Raw genomic sequence first — 20,414 nt, forward strand, 5'->3', positions numbered from 1 at the left:
AGATACTTTCCTAACCCTGATAAATAAAATTCCCCCGAATAGCACTTATGTCCTAGCCGTAAATAGAAAAGTACGGTTTGGAAGTTCAAAGTTCCCAACCATAAGTAGATCAGAAATTACAGAATGAAACTTTATATCCGATCTGAGAATAAATATAACTTTATACTCGATCATTTTGTATAAACTTATACACGATAGTTTTATTTAATAAAACAACTGGATATTAGAGATGCTTTGTGATTACGTCCAGGAGTTTTACATTTTCCAAATGCAACTCATATTTACGAGTTGATATCTCATATTCTCAGAACAGCAACTAGGCCTGTCAATATATGTCCGATATCCGGAATCCGTTTCCGATTATTCGAGATCCTATAGGATTTTATCCGTTTTATCGGATATCGGATATCGGATAAAAAAAATTATCGGATATTTCTTCCTTAACCTATCTATATCGGATTAGGCTATATCCGTTTGGTTAACATCCGATATCCGATAGAATTAGGGGTATAATTGTAATTTCATCTATTAATCGATTATCACTGCCTGGATTGAGTGGATTCAGTCGAGAACCGAGTCATTTTTTTCGTTTTCTTTTTTTCCTTCTCTTCTCTTCTCAGTTCTCAATCGATCACTCTCTGTCTCTCCCGATCAATCACTCACTCAGTTGCTTTGCTTATCAATCAGACAATCACTCACCCGCTCAATTAGGTACTTCTATTTCCATATTCGATTTTTGTGTTCGATTTTCATGAAATTAGGGATTTGTGGTTTCTGTCTTGCAAAAAAATTTAGGGTATGATGAAATTAGAGAAAGATTTGAGATGGGTTTATTCTTAAATAAGAATATGAGGCCTAACAATCTGAGATTATGAAATTTTATGAAAGTTTTATGGAAATAGGGAAACTGATGAATATCTTTTGATGTGAGTTTTCTTCTAATTTTTGGTTTTTGAATTTTAGATGTTGGATGGATATAGGGTTTTTAGTAGTTTAGATCGATTATTGTATGATTTTCCCTTCTTTTTTTTGATTTGAGAAAAGTGAATTAGGGGTTCAGCAAATGCATCATAGAGATTTTTAGAATAATTAGGGGAATGTGATTATGTGACCACTGTTCTTGAAAATGATTTGGTAATGTTGTATCATACACATGATAGTATTGGATGAACTAGGGACTGGGGAACAAAGACTAAGCTTTCAGTGTCTTTTCTTTAAGCTGGTATTATTAGTGCTCTGTAGCATTGATGCTTGAGAGTTTCATGTGTCTTAGTTTCCCTCTTTGTATGATTCCTACTCAAATTAAATTAGTGAAACTGGATACAGAAATCTAGCTTAGTAGCTTTTACTTCTACTTAAGCGATTGGTTGCCAGATTTCATTTGTGATGAAGGTAAACATTTTTTTCTTCTTAAACTCAGTGCATAGTTCCTATTATTACTACTTAGACAATTGTTGTGTATCTTATTCTATCTGAATGTTGACTTGTTAATTGTTATAATACAGATATGGAAATTTTGGAAACCGAAGACGAATGAAGACAAGAGAGACCCTGTTTGAATATCTGTTAAGTTTTTACTTTCTTTAGCATTTGATTGTGCTTCTTTTCATGTATGTGTGTGAGTAAGAGACTTACATTCAGATGAAGACAATTCAGATGCCATCTTATGAGTACTGTTTCCAAGTTTTATGTATGACAGTATGAGAATAATTTCACCTTTACAGAATTTTTTGTTACTAACGGATATTATCGGATAAATATCCGTTATCCGATAGCTTAACCTATCGGATATCGATATCTGATTTTGATATCCTATAGGATATTCTCGGATATCGAATATCCGATAGTTCTTAACCTGTCGGATATCGGATATCCAGATATCCGACGGATATTCTTCCATTGACAACCCTAACAGCAACACATTTTATAAAATCAGTTGTGATTGATCGCTCCTAATTTTCTTATGATATCTCAGCAGTAAAAACTGAAATAGAATCAAAACTTTTTACGTACTTTACGCGATTAGAGACAACAATATTGTTATGTGAGTTAAGCATATGTTAGTCCTAATCTTGAGCATATGTTTCCTCATATGCTCAAGATTATGAGGAAAATAAATCAGCGTTTTTTTAACAGGGTTTTAAAAGAATAAAAAATTAATCGAAGGCATTAACAAAAAATCAAAATAGTAGGATAATGGGTTTTGAAGACTGTTATTTCATCACCTTTTCTGGTTTTTTTGATCCCCAAATTGTCCCTCAATTAGGTTTCTTTCCTAATTCTTTTGAAAGAAAGGAGACGGCAAACATCACGCTTGCTGGCTACAAAGACAACACAACAACTGCTCAACGAAGTCAGTTACTGCTGGTATGTCTATGTCTGTTGCTTTTGTGAGCAGCTACCAGCCAAACCTTAGAAAAACATATTACTTTCTCTGAGTGTGACTGTGACAGACACGACTATGTCTCTCTGCTGGCGGCTGCCTGTGTTAATTTTCTGTTACAATTCCACCACTCTCATCGTCTATTATCCTCCAGCCCTTTTTTTTACACAATTTGCAGCTTTGGGCAAGCTCAATGTGCGAAAGTGTGGCGAAGTTGGCTTCTTTGTAATAGATAGCATGAAACAAATCACCAAAAGTCATTGCAAGTACATGACCCATCTCTAAAATGATGAAATCTGTTAACATCTCTTACAATGAAATCCCTCTCGACAATCTCACTTACCACCTTGAAGAACTCGTGGCAATCGAGACACATTCTTAAATTCTTGATCACTCTGATAGTCGCACCTTTTGGAATACTTATCAAACCAAACCCCAAAGCCAACTTTTCACTGTGAAGGCCCACAATCATTTCCTCAACTTCATCTTCAACATCAACAAAAACCAACCCTTTTCTCCCTCTAACGTATCCTCTCTCCTTAATTCTTACTTCCAGTTCCTTCAGTAAACTCACGACCTCGTCTCCTCTTGCGCAAGACTTCACATTTCCTGCGTAGAACACGTAAACTTTATCCCTCAGTTCAACCCAACTGCGCCCTGGTTCCTTGTTTATTCCGCTCTTATTCATCTCAGATCTTAATCTATAAGCGTTCTCCCAGTCCCCAACTGATGCTGAAGTGTTCGACATTGTTACATATGCAGTAGCCAGACGTTGATTTATTTCAATTAACCTCTCACCAGCTTCAGTAGCAATATCTAATCTACCATAAGTTCTACTAGAGGATAACAGAGATCCCCAAAGGATTTCTATGTCCTCGGCGTCTGGTGGAACAAATTTAGCTAATTGACAAGCTTCATCAAGCCTACCTGTCCGGCCTAGCATATCTACTGCACAAATGTAGTGCTTTGAATCAGGGTAAATCCTATGTTTTTCATGCATCGAGTTCAAATATTCTAAGCCGGTATCGACAAGTCCAGAATGACTACAAGCATGTAAAACTCCTAGAAAGGTGACACCATTAGGTATTATTCCCTTTTTGAGCATTTCTTCAAAGAGATGAAGAGAAAATCTCCCGAGTCCGTATTTTGCAGCTCCTACAATCATCGAAGTATACGGAATCAAACCCGGATTACGAATCCGTTTGAATATCTTATCTGAATAATCAAACAATCCACACTTTGTGTACATATCAATTAGAGAACTTCCAACCACTTCATTCGTATCATACCCATGGCGAATTACGCAGCAATGCGTTACTTTTCCAGTCACTAATTTAGCCAAACTTGCACAAGCGTTAATCACACTTGATAGCAAGAACTGATTTGGTTCATATGACCTCGAGTTGATGAACTCTCTGAAAAGGGAAAGTGCATCTTCACCTAGTGCATTTTGTGTGTACACCGATACCATAGATGTCCAAGATACAACATTTTTGTTTTCCATTGAATCAAAAACTCGACGAGATTCATCAACATAATTAGACTTCCCATACATATTGATAAGTGAAGTACAAACTACAAGATTAGAATGAAAACCAGAGATCACAATGAGGGAATGAGTTCTTCTGCCGGTTTCAACATCAGAAAGATAAGAACAAGCGTTAATTGCAGTAGCAAATGTGAAAGGATTAGGGAAAATATAGTTTCTGGGCATTTGTTGGAAGAGTTGAAGAGTGGATTTAGGTTGGCCAATGTTGATGTAACCAGACATGAGAGAAGTCCAAGTAACCACATTCCGATCAGACATTTCATTGAACACTCGATGAGCATGTTTGGTTTCATCAAGTCTTATATAAGAATTTATGAGATGATTACTGATGAAAGTATCATTTGAAAACCCTGATTTTAAAACTATTGAATGGCTTGACGTAACCGAACCGAGGTTTTTTGTGTTTTGTAGTTGTTGAATAATTTGAACTTTTGTATGGAAGTTCGAAACCAGACGGGAAATGTGTATCTCACACGTCTTTTTGGCTGATGACTGATTTTTCTTTACCAAAGCGGACATCTCAGAACTTAACGAAACTCTAGGCTTCTAGTCAGTGGTAAATTTTTTGGCTTCTAAAAATCCGTGCGAAATTGGCGCGTACTTTTCTATTTTTACCAATGGGGTTTGTTCATGGTGTATTTTCTCAATAGATTCTCAATAGACAGTTTAGCAGCCAACCAGAACACAAGCTCAAGTCTTGGAAATTAAGCGAAGATGACACTGTAGTGCTGTACAGATGGTTCCGAAGAGATTTTTCCGAATTCCGATAGTCAGCCGTGTGCGAAGCAATCAACAGGTACACAAGTGACTATATCACGCGTAAGCTGCTTGCCATTATCATCAATCTGCCTACACCAAGCATAGATACCAAAAAATTGTGTACCAGTGGATACCGTTTCCCTCTTCAGAGCCATTATGGAATCTTCTTCCATATTCTAATCCCATAAAAGACCCACGGCTGATCAGTTTTACGATAAGAAAAGAAGAAAATAAATTTTTCTCCCACGGCTAATCCCATAAATCACTACCAAGCACCATAAAAGTTTGATCCAAGGATTATATCCAAGAAAATCAGTGTCAGCAATTAGTATCAGCATCTGTTTTAAAAATACATGCAACATTCTCCACTGGCAGATAACTTCTGAAGTAATACCATTAACAAGCAGATGGCCGGGGAGTACGTTGAGAGAAATCAGGTGAAAGAAGACGCCAATATAATTTTCTTCTATTATAATAGAAAAGAGAGAAGTGATTCGTTTGTAGCAAAATAAAATTCTTTACACGAGTGATAGCAGCAGAATGTGCATAAGAACTAAAAAAATTAAAAGCAGCAAATGTATCCTATTTGCAGGGGCGAAATGTCAACCAGCAGCATGGATCCGTATTCCGGAGACATCAAAAGCACAATACCTCTTTCTCCGATAAAAAGCCTAGATTTTCCAACCGTCATAAACATAATCCCACTGGCCAAGGACTCAAACTATCAAAAACAAAAAGGATTTGCAACTCTGGGAAACAGCCATCAGCAGCAGTTCTTCTGAATCTACCAGAACAGGAATCGAAGTACTGTAAGCTGCACCTTTAAATTGCTGAGAATTAAGCAAGGTATCTAAAGGTATTGGGATTGTCTTTGTCCCTCTCCAGATAATCCCGGGTAATCAAATCTTCAACCCTCTTCTTTATGATCTTAAAATCCGGCTGATCACAAAATTTAATAGTATCAACAAAATAGACAGAAAGGGAGAGAAGAGAGGACAAGCTATAAAGACAAAAAGAGAAGTGACTTGGACAAAAAGGGAAGATCATACCTTGAACATTCTGTTTAGCTGATCAACGCATTCTGACAACAGTTGATGATAAGGCATCACTTTACGACTCTTCATAATCCTAACAATTGAAGCATCAATAGCATATCGTCTGTCCTTGTCAACATCTTCAATCACTTTCTTCTTTTCATCCACAGGGGGCAAAGGGACCTATGGTAGTTTCAGAAGGTCAAGATTCAGTCAGCAATGAAGGAAAGAAGACAAGAAGATTACAAACAGATAACATGTGCTACGTGAGCCCCCAAACCTTGATCCTCCTCATTTTATCAGTAAATTCGGCATTAAACATAAAACTGTCCTTCTGAGAGATTGTTTTCGTGTTAGGTTCCTTTGCGAGGATCTTGTATTTTGCACATGAAAGGGAATGAAGCAGCCTTACAACATCATCATCCGACAAATTCAGTTGTGACAAGATTTCTGAGTAAGTTAACTTATCTGACGAATTGAATAACAACAACAGAGAAGCCTGAAACATGAAAAAATAAATAAACACTTAGACTTTTAATTCATATTTCAACTAGACACATCAGGTGCATCTTGAAATCAAAGTTACCTGATAAGTGGTCACAACAAGTTCAATAGGTTTCTTTTGAAATTTCCCAACAACGTTACAAGTTCCCAGTGAGTATTGCCATGTAAGTTTCCTGTGTTTAGTCTTTGTCTGATAGAACTCCTTAAAAACTTCCACACACTTGACCTGAAAATAAAATGGGCAGAGTTCAAATAAAAAAAGCTATGACCGCGATCAGAAACAGATATAATATATACATTTTCTTTGATAGATTTATTTCTCCTATTATTTCACAATTTAATACAGTACATATATGCTTACCATCTCCGCAGGCAAGTTTAAATCTAATGATTTGTATGATGGCCAGAATCCTGTGGTAAGGACAGTAACTGTCAAGTCAATCCCAGGATGAGCATGAGCATTACTTTTCTGGAACTCCTCAAATTCGGATTGGTTATCCTTTGCTAGCTGCAAATCCGTCACCTGTAAGAACCATGTAAATACCGATTAGAACTTCCCCTTCTAGTACATACGCTAGTAAATACAATACAATTTAGAATGATGATTAGGCAACTGACCATGCCCTCCATTTTTGAGGTAAACTGACCACCACATTGCTGCTTCAGTTTCGACAAGATACTCCTTTCATGATCATCATTAGCGCTCGTTCCGAACAAAAGACGACGAGCAAGCTTTTTCCTGCCAAACAAAAACAACAACGAAGCAACTCAAGTTTAATGATACATATAAACAACCTCCAAGGGAGATAAACATATCAGTGAAAACACTCATTACCTATAGAACTCGGCAAAAAGATCTTTGTCGCTAATGTAAGCAAGTACTTTTACAACCTAGAAAAATATACAAGAGTTAGAAATACCTCAATGAGTCTACCTTGTCAACATGGTCTAGATTTAGTGAACAAATAAAAAGTCTACCTTGTCAAGTGTATCCTCAATGACATCATCATCCAGTTTTTCGCTACCACCCTTCTTAAGGATATTATCGCTGAAATTAGACAACAGCTCTGCACTTGAGCTGCCAGCAATAACCTTGTTGCAAAATACTTCAAATGCCTCTTTGAGTGCCTGAATACCAAAAAGAACAGTTGAATAGAGGAACATGAGATCAGAAATACTCAACCAGTAAGAAACTATTATTCAGTACAGACCTTGTGGAAAAGAGTGTGGCCAGCAAAGCAGGTTGTCACATAGAGCATGTATTTTTCATGGAGGTCAATTACTTTCCTGATAAACATCTGCAAACAAAGAGCGAGTTACATTCTATACTTCCTATAAAATTGATTTTTCAGTCTTCACGAGCCAAGCTCCAAGGAATTTTACCTGCTCTTGCGAGCCCGATACATTTCGATTCTCCTGTAAGAAAATGTCAGATACATTAAGCAGCAGTCACATCAAAAGCAAACTAACAAAAATAGAAAAGCTACAAACAACTTTCTTTAACCCAGCTGGTGGACTATATTAATTAAACATACTAGAAATACAAGCAGAACACATCACGATGAATAAAGGTTCAGCAATAGAAACTTAACTTACAATTTTCAGGATAAATGCCAATTCAAGCAGGAATAGTCACATAAAAAACTTAAAGAATTCAATCTAAGCAAGTATACGTATTCCGGTTAAAAGACGGCTTGAATCCACAACACCACTGTCCACATGTTTGGGAACAAGATGCATCTAAATCAAATTAGAAGGAAAAAGATGTTCAACCAAATAGACCTGTTAAACATAACGTGCAACAGCCAAACCAAATTTGAGGTGACCTATAATCTATTAAGCAGAAAAAGAGGACAATATCTCAAAACTAGCACAGCATATACATACATATTATTCGATTAGTATAACTAAAATGCAAAACCAAGTAAAAAAAAGATAAACCTTTCTGCTATTTGCTGCCTCTTCTGCCTGATTGACCACTGCTATACCCTCAGAAGTAACATGCTGCATCAAAAAATTATAAAAAAATGTAAGACCTACATGCTGATAAACAGCCATCGCTTCATTAATGGATCAAATACTTACAGCTTCGTAAAACTGACTAGTAGAGAGAATAAGCTAACCTGTTTAAACATAAGGGAAACAGGGTCCAAGCCTTTAGGGATTTTAGAAAAGAGATTATACATCCTTGTAAGATCCTCAGTCTAGCAAAAAGAAAACAATCCACAGGATTAAAGATTAGGACACTCGGAAAAAGATAGAATCTCCAGAGAGGGAAAGAATTGATGAAGGGAAATGTGATCATCAATCACCTTGTCCTCTCTTAGCAGCGCATAACACCCGGAGTGCTCCTTTTCAAGAAGTTGTTGGGAAACCTTACTCAGCAGTTGCTCTTGTACTTGCTGCAAGGAAAATAAAATCAATTAACAAAGCCCAAACGGGGAGTTCCCTCCTCCAACAAAAAAGACCAAAGCAAAACTGCTAAACCTCAATTAACTTCTCCTCCGTGCTAGAGTGCAGATAGTGAGCAACCCTATCCTTTTCTCTCTTCAAACATTCTTCAGCCTAAGCATTGCCAAAAAAAAAAAATGTTAACCGCATTTCTTACAAAATAGTAAGCACTAGTGTGTGAAGATCAGCCCAATATCGGAGCCTAGAAGTACCTTTATCATGTATTCTGGACAAGAATCTTCTTGAATCCAGTTAGAAGCCTTTCGGGTATAATAACCGGCTGTATCAGATAGCAACTCTGTTTCAAAGTCATTCACATAACATTCCATATTTCCCATCCCAATATCGACAAAAATAGCTAGAACATTCTTGAGCAAAGCTCGGTCAATTTGCTCTCCTTCACGCTCTTGATTAATCTGTTGCAAAATATTGGTTACATTTAGATCAAAGAAAGAAAGGAATACCGTTTGAACTTAGAAGTTTGCTTCGCTGCCTTAACATACCAGCGAGATAACAGATTCTCTAGCACGAACGTTGATCTCCTCGTACACCTGAAATTGAAATAAAACCCTCAAAAACAAAGATCCATCGTAAATGTAAAGGAACGTATACAGTGCTCCACAGATTAAAAAGAAACTAGGCAATCATTTGGAACTCTTTTCGCATGCCTGAAAGCGTCCAATGTTCAAAAGAAAAAACACCAAGTACTTATCTCTACAGCTGAACTCTTAATACGTACCAGTTTACGGAAGCAAAGAAGTCCAACATCATTAAGTGGTGCAAGTGATCTTCGAGCAATGAAGTAACGATCCAAGTAAAAGAAAAATCGTGAAAGCCACCTGACCATAATCTTATGATTTATCCACCTCTTCTCGAGTTCTCTCAACAAAAACTCGTCATGCTTCTCTCTCAAAGATGGCAACACCTGTGACAACGGACAGTTGGAAAGTCAAAACAGGGCTTAGATATAAGCAACAGGACAAAAGACAGATGAGTTTGGTAAACCATAGTAAGCAGAAACATATCAAACTGCTGTGTTTAACTCGGTCAATTCATGTTAAAAGATGAATTCATGTTAAAAGATGAATTCATGTCAATGCATGAAGAAGCACAACATCTCTCAAGTATGTTCTGTTAAAAGATGATTTTAATTGTTGCACAAATAATGAAAATAAAAAAGGAACCAATCCATTATATATGCATGTAATACAGAGAACTAGAAAGACAATAATCTTAAGTCAACGAGTAGGGCAGCAACTCTATCCTACCGTTTCATTTATGTAGTTCTCGAATGCTTCTTTGTACTTTTCATAAAGCTGCTGAGAATAGTCATGAGGAGGTTTCTGTGTACACATATTGTAACATGTTCTGTATTCAAAAGTTAAGAAAAAACAATCCATGCATAGGCTCTTAAAAACATCATTGCAATCACATAAACTACAAGAACAAGAAAAGCATAGCAAATCTCTTCAAGGATACGTATACAGCATCATGTAACTATCTGAGTTGAATTGTGGTTCCGGAAGACCTTCCAAAATCTTAATAAGCTTTGTAATCCCAGTCTGCATAAGTCCCCATCCATGGTCCAGCGAAATCACTGGACGATCCATCTTTTACCCTAATAATTCTCTACTCAAACTCAAATCCCTGCACAAAAATCATCCAAATCACAGTTAAAACCAACTATTCCCCCAATAAACCCTAATAATAACATTCAAGAAAACAAATGAAAGAACCTCTCCACAAACCCAAACCCTACATTATCAATACCCAACAACAAACTAAACTCTTAAAATTTCTCAACACTAAACCCTAAAAACATGATAAAAAGCAAAAAAATAAATCAAGAACTCATCGCTGACGAAGAACAACCTAAACTAAACCGCAGCGAAAGAACGAGTAAAAAACTTAAACCCTAAGAAAAAAAAAAGAAATCATCGCTGATAAAGATGAAAAAGAAATAGACTAATAGAACAAGAGCAGACTTAAGAGATTATGGAGAAGAACGTGATCTTACTCTGATGAAATGAAAGACGGAGAACGAACCCTAATCACTGAACCTTGCCCTAATCGCGCATAAGAAGACGAGGAGAATTTTTTTGAGTTTCTGAGTCCTGCTTGGGAGGACTCTTTCCTTTTTTCTCCCTCAGTCTTCGTTACTTTTTTTTTTTCTTTTAAATAAGCAATAAGGAACGAGATATTTGGGTACCATCAAGGTTTTAACGATCTGCTATACATACTATTTTTTTTCTTTTAAATAAGCAACAAGGAACGAGATATTTGGGTATCATCAAGGTTTTGATGATCTGCTATACATACTAACAAACTTTACTTGGGTGCCACGTTCAGTCCTGACTCCAGAGAGATAACTACACTTTGTTTACACCTTCATAATTGTTGAGACGCAATCTCAGGGGCCGTTGGTGTGTCCCTTCGATCGTCATGCTCTAATAATTAAGACACGGATTAATAGCACCTTGCGTGGTAAAACCAGTGTCATAACGCTTGAAACTCAAGTGGTCAACCAGGTATTTTTCTTTATACATGGTACAGGCCCGGACCTGCTCCCTAGCAGCGCCGAGCCTATTCTCCTGGGCAGATCCTGCCGAACCCTATAATTTGTATAAGAGGAGTTTTCATGAGATCTCCAAATTCTAAAACGGTGACTCGATTCGTTGACCTCAAATGTGAGAGTCAGACTCATAACCAACTAGGCTAATCCTTGTTGGTTCGCTGAAAGTACTTTTGGCAAGCATGAGAATGACTAACCACAACAGGTAGTCCAAAAGAAGTATAAACTTTATGACTTCTACAAGCAGCGATACTAAAAAGAAAAAGATGAAGAACTTCGTCAAAAAAGGGTATATAGGAATTTTACAGATGTTATGTATGGAAAGTCTATCTTTATTTCTCCGTAGAGCAGACCAACTTTGGATGAGGCAAAACAAAAGGAACAACAAAAAAACAAATTGCTTGTTGCAAAAAAAAATATAGGTTTTGGAAGTAGCTAATACCTCTTGCAAAAAAGGCTAACACATTTTCTTTATAGCCTGAACTTGGAAGGAAAGCCTCCTAATTGCATTAGGCAATCTCTCGAAGCGAATAGATCAAATGCCTGGAGCAGGAATCATCTCACCTCCACGTTAGATTGACTACTAATTTTGTAACAAACTTTTCTAGCAATTCTAGCTAATCATTACCCAATCTTTTTTTCAAAAAAATAAAAATAAATAAAAATGAAACTATTTAGTGCATTTGACTGACATCGAATTTACTAATTTTATAACAAACTTTTCTAGATGTAGCTAATCATTACCCAATTTTTTTTCCAAAAAATAAATAATAAATAAAAATGAAACTATTTAGTTCATTTGACTGACATCGAATTTAACGTATTTAATTTAATGTTGGCATATATCTTATCTTCACCGCGTAATGCGATGGCCGGTACCACTTTTATCGCGCACCTAATACCACTAAAAATTTAGACTCTCTCTCAAAGTGAAGATTTTTGCTAGAATATATCTAAGAACATTCTTCCAAGTAGAGAAATAAATTGTCAACGTATAAGAATGGGTGAAAAAAATGCATTGTAATATGTGTTACATTGATGATGAAACGGTAGATCATTTGTTTCTAAATTATCTTATGTTAGAACCATCTGGCGAAGTGTTAATATTAATACAAGCCAAATTTATAATCAAGGTATTAGTTTTTACTATGAGCAACAATTCTCATCATATTGCTAACACGTTACCCGAGTTTTCTATCTAGAGATTAACAATTTTGCTTGGTTCGTATAAAAAGATGGGTGCATTAAAGTGTTCTAGAATCTGAATCCAAATAGTCAGAGTGTGATTAGCATGATTAATCAATTGTATGCACTTTGTATAAATAATGATACTAGCACTAATGATAGTTTTGTATAGAAGTATAATAATTGGAGGCCGACATATCATGGTTTCAAAATATTGCTCTAATCAATTGAGTGTCATTTTTGATAACAGATACCTCTCTAAAACTTGTCGGTGTTTGGTTTGTTAGGGATGGTAAAAAGATTAACACTTGGTATGATCCTTGGATTCCAATATTTCAGCTGTTTAAACCACTGCTAGACCTCAGCACCTCTTGTGTTATTCAAAAAGTTTTTGAGCTTATTATTCCTAGAGAAGGGAGATGGAACACGACTCTCATCAACAATACTTTTGATCAGTTTACTGCTAAGAAAAATTTGAAGATCCAAATTCACAAAGATTCAATCGAAGACAAACTCATTTGGTGTCACACTCCCCATGCTCAATCGTACCATAAACTTGTGAACAATAATGCAGGTGAGTCTTTAATTAGTATCTAAAGATAGCTTTTTTCCATGAAAATTATGGTGGAACAATAAAAACATAGCTCATAATATTCACATATTTCTTTGGAGTATCATTCATGATAGAGTTGAGATCTTAAACAAGATTGGAAATTTCATTGAAGGGGTACCAAAGCAATGTAGGTTCCATTAACGAGAGTACCGAAATGGATTACGCGTGCCCTTATAATGCTCATTAGCACAAGCAGTTTTATTTGCATCTTTTTTTGAATATGAGATTGGATGACCCCACAGTCGCAAGGTTAAGCACATTATTGCAGACTAGATTATATGAAAAGATGACGACTATTACTTTTACTTGGGTGCATTATCTTTTGGGATATTTGGAATGTCGGGATTTTTCTTGCGATTGAGAATCGTAAACCATATATTAATAATATTATACAATGAGTTATTTTAGTTTAATATGTACAATGAGGTGGTGGATGATCAATACTTACCTGCAACTATTGTTGTTCCCGCATATGACAACTCAGACCAGAAAACTCAGTGGACACCACCTCGTAAAACTACGTCAAATTAAATGTGTATGATGTTGTCAAAAAGACTATAATTCTGCATGTGCACATGATGATAACTGTAGATTCTAATGGCACTATATTAAGTGGTGGCTCCTCTATTGTTGAGCAAAATAACTCACTGGTGGCTGAAGCAAATGGGTTCTTACTTGCTCTTTAATTGGCAGCTAAAGAAGGTTAATTACAATCGAGTCATTGTATAAGAATATTGGAAAATTGTTCCCAACATTCTAAATGGTAGAAAACCAATTATTTAATGGAGAATATTGAGTATAATTGAGCCGATCCAGATCATCAATCTAACTCCTTCAATTGTGGAATTCAATTTCATCTAGAGATGAGCTAACTTAATAGCTCAATACTTCACAAATATTAATATCCACCATAATGTCCAAGATTGGTGGATAACATCTTTAATCTTATCTTCTATAAATATACCGCTGACCCTTGTGGTTTCTTAGTCTTTTTATGTTGTTCTTTTTCTCCACTTTTTGTCCGTTGGGTATAAAACAAGAACTCTTTTGAGTTTACCCCTAAAAAAAGTAGTATCGTATTTTTCCCCTAATTTGTTAAATTAGTAACTTATTCCCTAAAGTTTATATTATGCGAATAATACCCTTAGACTGTGTATGTCACTGATGAGTGCCAAATATTGTATATATTTATCCCTTTTTGTTGGCATTTAACTCATCTTTTGCGCATTAATTCTACATTTTATCCCATATTCTGTATTTTCATTGTTTTCAAGAATAAATAATTTTCTTAATTAATTTTGCATTTTTAGGTACTAAATAAATCCTGGTTATCTCACGGAGCGAAAAGAGCAAAGGAACGGCAAAGACTCTCGATAGGAGGAAGCGAAGATTGATGTTTGCAAGAGCCGGATCAATTAGAAGTGGGATTGAAGAGGAAGAATTGTTCTTAAAGAAGATATGGGCTTGGTATACCCAAGGCCCAAAACCCTTACCCAAATCCATTTCCATTATACATACCCATTTCCACGAGAGCCGTCAGATTGGATCCATCTCATCATCCGACGGTCGCCTCATCATTGTGCATCAAACTCCGAAGATCCTGTCAAACACTATAATACCTAACTCCATCTGAAGCCGTCAGTTTTGTTGTATCTCATAATCCAACAATCGTGAAAACCCTCTTTATCGTAGCCGTTCGATTCAATCTATATGGGATCGTCCAACGGATTTTCATCGCCGTACATCAACTCTTGAGGTCTCCGCCTCACACCATAGCAACACATACCCTATTCCCAACCAAACAACCCCTAATCCTAATCCCATCGATCTCTTCCTTCTCATCTTCCCAAAACCAGTTTCTCTCTTCCCCATCGCCTGCAACTCCACTGCCACCACCAGACCTCGAGTTCCACCACCACCACAAACACCCGACAACACCACCATCTCCATCACCCGAAAACAAAACCCATCATCCTATTTCACCCATTTCATTAACCCTACCCACTGTTAGGGTTTTGACATGAGAGAACTAGGTTGATGGGAACTGAATTCGTAGCAGAGGAGCAGAAGAAAGCATGGGTCATCGACAAGAAGGACAAGGAACAACAAACACCAAAATTTTGCTCCTAATTTCAAAAACCAAAACTTTTCTCCCATTCAAAAACCAAATTTTACTTGCTCCCATTTTAACAACCAAATTTTTTCTAAATTATCCCATTAAAACCAAACTTGCCAAAAAAAAAAAGTCTCCCACCAAAACCAAATTTTTCCCAAAAATCCAAACCCTTTAAAAACCAAATTCTGAGCTTTGTAACATAGTTACTTAGCTTTTGAGCCAATCATGTCTGGATTTTGGTCTGCTCCTGGGGATGGAAATAGAACTCTTAGAGAACTTGCTTATGGGCATATGCCACGTTATGAACCTTCCACGGACCATGATGTCAATAGTCATAGGAATTATTATGGACATTTTCAAAGTCCCGAGCCGCAATACATGAACCCTAATGACTATTCATACATGCATCATTTATCGCAACGTGAAAATGAACATTTTGCTAGTGCCTCACTCACCCAATCATCACTTATGGATCAAATAGAAGCTCGAATCACAGCTTTAGAAATACAATCACATGAGGAATCTGTTACATCTAATTTTCTTAAGCAACCTGAAATCTATGCATGTCCCGCATGTGGTAGTTTAGACCACCCTGTTGAGAATTGTCATATTTTGCATAATTTTAGGCAATCTAGAGAAAATCCAAGGTATGAAATGCCCATAAATTGTGAGAATGGTAGTCATTGGGACCATAATCAATCCTTTGAGGGTTGCGATCAATATTTTATAAACCCTAATGACCATGCACACATGTACCAATCACCACAATTTGAACATGAAGAATTTTGTACTCCCATGAATTTAGACTCCACCACAGAAGCTTTCAGACTCAGTGAGCAAAACTTCGATAGATCTACATCACGAATTCAGGCATATTTAGATCAGATTTTGCTTCACCTACAAAAGGAGGAAATTCATGAGGAAATGTATGTTGTCCCTAATGAAGTGTCTAGTCCCATTCATGTAAATGATGTTGAATATGAACCTAATTTAGAGGAACATGAATCGACTAATGACACCACCACTTTTAATGAGGACCAATATGCATGCTACCATGATGATGATTATGATGATTATGATGATATGTTAGAAGAACATGAAAATATTGTGGAACCTGTTGGTTCAATAACATATGGCTTCTCGCCCTCGACCTGCATGAATGTTGTTCTTTCTAATACTCATTGTAATTCATATGATTTTGATATTGACATGGGATTCGTACAATTATTCTGTGAAGATGAACATGACATAGGAATAGTTGAATCTTCTATAGACACTAATATGCATGAAAATATATTTGATGTGTCTGATTCTCTACCTAGGTCACATTGTGATATTTCTCCTGATTTGCAAATGCATGAGAATGAATCTGTTAATGATGTTGATGACTCTGATTGTGATCTTGCCAATTTGTTTGATGATTGTGAGCATGTTGTGACACTTGTAGAAGACTTAGGAGATGTTGATGTGATTAGTAATGATGTGCCTATCATCCTACATGAGTCACAATCTGTTGGCCTTCCACCCAACCTAGATTTGGTTTGTACCGATATTGTAAAACCAATTTTTCTGAAAATTCCTAATCTAGGATTGGAACTGTGTGCTTCCCAAGTCCTCTTGGACTATTTTTCATCCAAATATAATACATTTGAGGAACCACAGTTGGAAATAGCATGTTTGCCCGTCCCTAGCACAGTTCATTTCGAGCTAGACCTTTTGCATGATGAACCCCCGAAACTGCGCGATTTTGTTTTCAAAATTATATCTTCTGTAAAATCCAGGTTTGGGGGTAGCTCATTTTGTTTCACAGCTTCACTTGCATGCCTATCATATTATTATTGTGTGAAGCTGCTGAAACCTCTACACTTTGTCTTTTGGGTTGATCCTCAACTCTTTAGACTTTTGGTGTATGGTGAATTTTTTTATATATAATCCAGTAGATAAAATTTCTTAAAAACCATTTTGTTCCTTTTGTATATATTTTGCTAATCCAATATGATCTCGGCTGAAATATGTTGGATTTTTTGCCTTGAATAACGGAGTTTTAATTTTTGCTTTCGCCGAAATCGGGTATTCTCTCTCCTTTTACTCTACTCAGCATGTCCCTTTCCATATGTTGCATTTTAATTCTTTCCATATTTTGAAACATTGAGGACAATGTTTAGTTTAGGTTTGGGGGTATAGAGTAGATGCCACGATAATATGCTATAATTAAAAACGAACTCCTTCTTCTTTTTGAAAAAATTGTTAAAATTCAAAAAAATTAAAAAAAAATGAAAAAATGAAAAAAATCATAAAAATGGAGCTCATTTACCTTGAAATTTTGACTCTTGTGCAAATATGTATTTTTATTAGGAGTCTTAGTCTAGATATTTAGGCACCCTGATTCTAGCACAATTCACATAGTGATAAGAAACTTGCACGCGCACGATCTACCAATACATGTATGGCCTCGATCTTCAAGGTGTTTGATAGGAAGTTACGATTGCCAATCACTTTAGAATACTGAACGAAACTTGACTAGCTTGTTCTTTGGTTGGTTGGGATAGAAGGTGGAGGTTACATTAAGAAAGACAATCATCGAATTTAACTGGGTGCATCAAAAATGGCTACCTCTTGCAAAGTGTCATGTAATTTTTTGTTTCTTTTTGTTATGTATCAAAAGTGTTTAGCAAAAAAAAAAAAAAAAAAAAAAAAAAAAAAAAAAACGATGTATATATTCAGAAAAAAAAATCAAAAAAAAAAAAAAAAATCAAAAATCAATCAAGTATTTATCAATTCCATCATCTCTTGTTCCAAAAATAAAAAGAGAATAGTCAATGTAAATAAGAGTCATGTAAATAGTCATTTTGTTGTTTTTTGTAATAAGCAAGGAGGGTGTATGCCATTGATGTACAACGCGAGTAATTGTGAAATACCTCCAACTCATTCACAATTCTCGTAAAGTCCGGACAGCTAGCTAGATTTCGACCTCAGTTCTTAGCCTGAGAAACTATCTCTTGGTGATTAGTAGTCATGACTTCAGATCTTTCTTTACACATGTGTAGATACACTTTACACTCTTATCACATGTCTTTTTTTTGTTATCAGTGCTAGGATTGTGCCTTCGATAGCTAGATTGACATCTCCATTTTGCTGTGAGCTTAAACTGTTTTGCACATGTCACATTTGATGGAATATGAGCTTATATTTTGTCCTTAGGTTTTGTAGGCACACCTCTGGTAAACCTTCACGAGACTTCAACTCGTCCACTAGGGACACTTAGTGGTTTAAAAGGCTTAGTGCATACGCTAAATGCATTCGAGAGACCAGCGACAGTGGTATAGGTAGGATTTCCTTAGTTTGTTTTTACTTGAGGACAAGTAAAATTCAGGTTTGGGGGTATTTGATGAGTGCCAAATATTGTATATATTTATCCCTTTTTGTTGGCATTTAACTCATCTTTTGCGCATTAATTCTACATTTTATCCCATATTCTGTATTTTCATTGTTTTCAAGAATAAATAATTTTCTTAATTAATTTTGCATTTTTAGGTACTAAATAAATCCTGGTTATCTCACGGAGCGAAAAGAGCAAAGGAACGGCAAAGACTCTCGATAGGAGGAAGCGAAGATTGATGTTTGCAAGAGCCGGATCAATTAGAAGTGGGATTGAAGAGGAAGAATTGTTCTTAAAGAAGATATGGGCTTGGTATACCCAAGGCCCAAAACCCTTACCCAAATCCATTTCCATTATACATACCCATTCCACGAGAGCCGTCAGATTGGATCCATCTCATCATCCGACGGTCGCCTCATCATTGTGCATCAAACTCCGAAGATCCTGTCAAACACTACAACACCTAACTCCATCTGGTGTCGTCAATTTTGTTGTATCCCATAATCCAACGGTCGACACATACCTCTCCATCGTAGCCGTTCGATTCAATCTATATGGGATCGTCCAACGGATTTTCATCGCCGTACATCAACTCTTGAGGTCTCCGCCTCACACCATAGCAACACATACCCTATTCCCAACCAAACAACCCCTAATCCTAATCCCATCGATCTCTTCCTTCTCATCTTCCCAAAACCAGTTTCTCTCTTCCCCATCGCCTGCAAATCCACTGCCACCACCAGACCTCGAGTTCCACCACCACCACAAACACCCGACAACACCACCATCTCCATCACCCGACAACAAAACCCATCATCCTATTTCACCCATTTCATTAACCCTACCCACTGTTAGGGTTTTGACATGAGAGAACTAGGTTGATGGGAACTGAATTCGTAGCAGAGGAGCAGAAGAAAGCATGGGTCATCGACAAGAAGGACAAGGAACAACAAACAAGGAAATTTGGTGAGTGATTTTGAAAATCGAAAAAAACCCTAATTTCAATTTAGGGTTTCGAAAATTTAGGGTTTGTTGTAAACTATAAATATGGATGTTGTTGCCACTGTTAAAACTTGTTCTTGGGTCATCCAAGTAACCATCAATTAGGGTTTATTTTAGATTTAATTTTAATTTCAAATTTCAATTTTAATCCAATTTCATAATTAGGGTTCTTGTTCACTGTGTAGTGTTTGATGTTTTAGTGTTTAATTGTTTGATGTTTTGTTAGTCTAATGCTCTTAGTTGTATAAATTCACTGTTAGCTTAATGTTTAATTTCTGTTTTGATTTCATGTCCTGTTTACTGTTTAGTTCTAGGTGTTAGCATGTTCTAATTCACCACTAGGGTGAAGATGAAACCTTAATTCCATTGTGTAGGAGACTACAATTCTGGCCTCTCATCACTTTGCTCTCACATTGTATGTCAGGCATACATTGTAGTTAGGATACCCCTGTGATTGAAAGTGCAGCAGCCCATGTTAATTGATTATGGTCCAAACCTCAGACTAGTTATGCTCTAATCAGATAGCTAGTACTTTGGGAGGATAATTTAGTTGCAATTGGAATATCCGACTTAGTCTAGGTTAAGAGGTGGAATCTAAACCCTAGTTTGCCATCAACCTTCCCTGTCATCCACAATTCCATCTTCAACTGTTTAGCTTTGTTTTCTTGTTTTCTTACACTTGTTTTACCTTCACTGCTCACTGTGGTGTCTTAACATCACAATCTTTACTTGTTCACACACTCACTGTCCATTATTCATCTTGCCTCACTGTCAGTTGCTGTTGCTTCAACTGTCAGTGTTGAACTTGCTTCAACTGTCACTTTTGTTGTTCTTGTTTAAAGTCTCATGATTAGTAATCTGCCCTGG

The 20,414-nt window shown here is 36.4% G+C and overlaps 2 protein-coding genes across 2 annotated transcripts; both read right to left on the bottom strand.

Moving 5' to 3' along the window:
- Positions 1 to 2,239: 2,239 nt before the first annotated feature.
- Positions 2,240 to 4,451, bottom strand: LOC113360036 (pentatricopeptide repeat-containing protein At4g15720-like). The gene has a single exon (XM_026603588.1). It carries the CDS (start codon positions 4,449 to 4,451, stop codon positions 2,631 to 2,633), a length of 1,821 nt encoding a protein of 606 aa, XP_026459373.1. The 3' UTR covers positions 2,240 to 2,630.
- A 678-nt stretch (positions 4,452 to 5,129) lies between these two features.
- Positions 5,130 to 10,857, bottom strand: LOC113357521 (cullin-1-like). The gene is made up of 20 exons (XM_026600946.1): positions 10,698 to 10,857; positions 10,160 to 10,327; positions 9,949 to 10,048; positions 9,420 to 9,605; positions 9,184 to 9,231; positions 8,893 to 9,096; positions 8,717 to 8,794; positions 8,542 to 8,631; positions 8,353 to 8,433; positions 8,171 to 8,233; positions 7,613 to 7,645; positions 7,441 to 7,527; positions 7,208 to 7,357; positions 7,065 to 7,120; positions 6,848 to 6,968; positions 6,591 to 6,752; positions 6,312 to 6,455; positions 6,006 to 6,224; positions 5,741 to 5,908; positions 5,130 to 5,630 (listed from the first exon to the last, which is right to left on the bottom strand). The coding sequence occupies exons 2-20, from the start codon at positions 10,288 to 10,290 to the stop codon at positions 5,529 to 5,531; spliced, it is 2,223 nt and encodes a 740-aa protein (XP_026456731.1). The 5' UTR covers positions 10,291 to 10,327; positions 10,698 to 10,857; the 3' UTR covers positions 5,130 to 5,528.
- Positions 10,858 to 20,414: the final 9,557 nt, after the last annotated feature.

The sequence above is a fragment of the Papaver somniferum genome, chromosome 3 (genome assembly GCF_003573695.1).
Source record: "Papaver somniferum cultivar HN1 chromosome 3, ASM357369v1, whole genome shotgun sequence".
NCBI lineage: Eukaryota > Viridiplantae > Streptophyta > Magnoliopsida > Ranunculales > Papaveraceae > Papaver > Papaver somniferum.

Excerpts from the sequence above, each read along its gene's own strand:
- LOC113360036 (XM_026603588.1), bottom strand. The coding sequence starts at position 4,451 with ATGTCCGCTTTGGTAAAGAAAAATCAGTCATCAGCCAAAAAGACGTGT.
- LOC113357521 (XM_026600946.1), bottom strand. The coding sequence starts at position 10,290 with ATGGATCGTCCAGTGATTTCGCTGGACCATGGATGGGGACTTATGCAG. Across the intron at positions 7,646-8,170 it reads AGGCAGCAAATAGCAGAAAG|GAGAATCGAAATGTATCGGG; the intron begins GTTTATCTTTTT and ends ATTTTCTTACAG. Across the intron at positions 7,528-7,612 it reads TATCGGGCTCGCAAGAGCAG|ATGTTTATCAGGAAAGTAAT; the intron begins GTAAAATTCCTT and ends CTTTGTTTGCAG.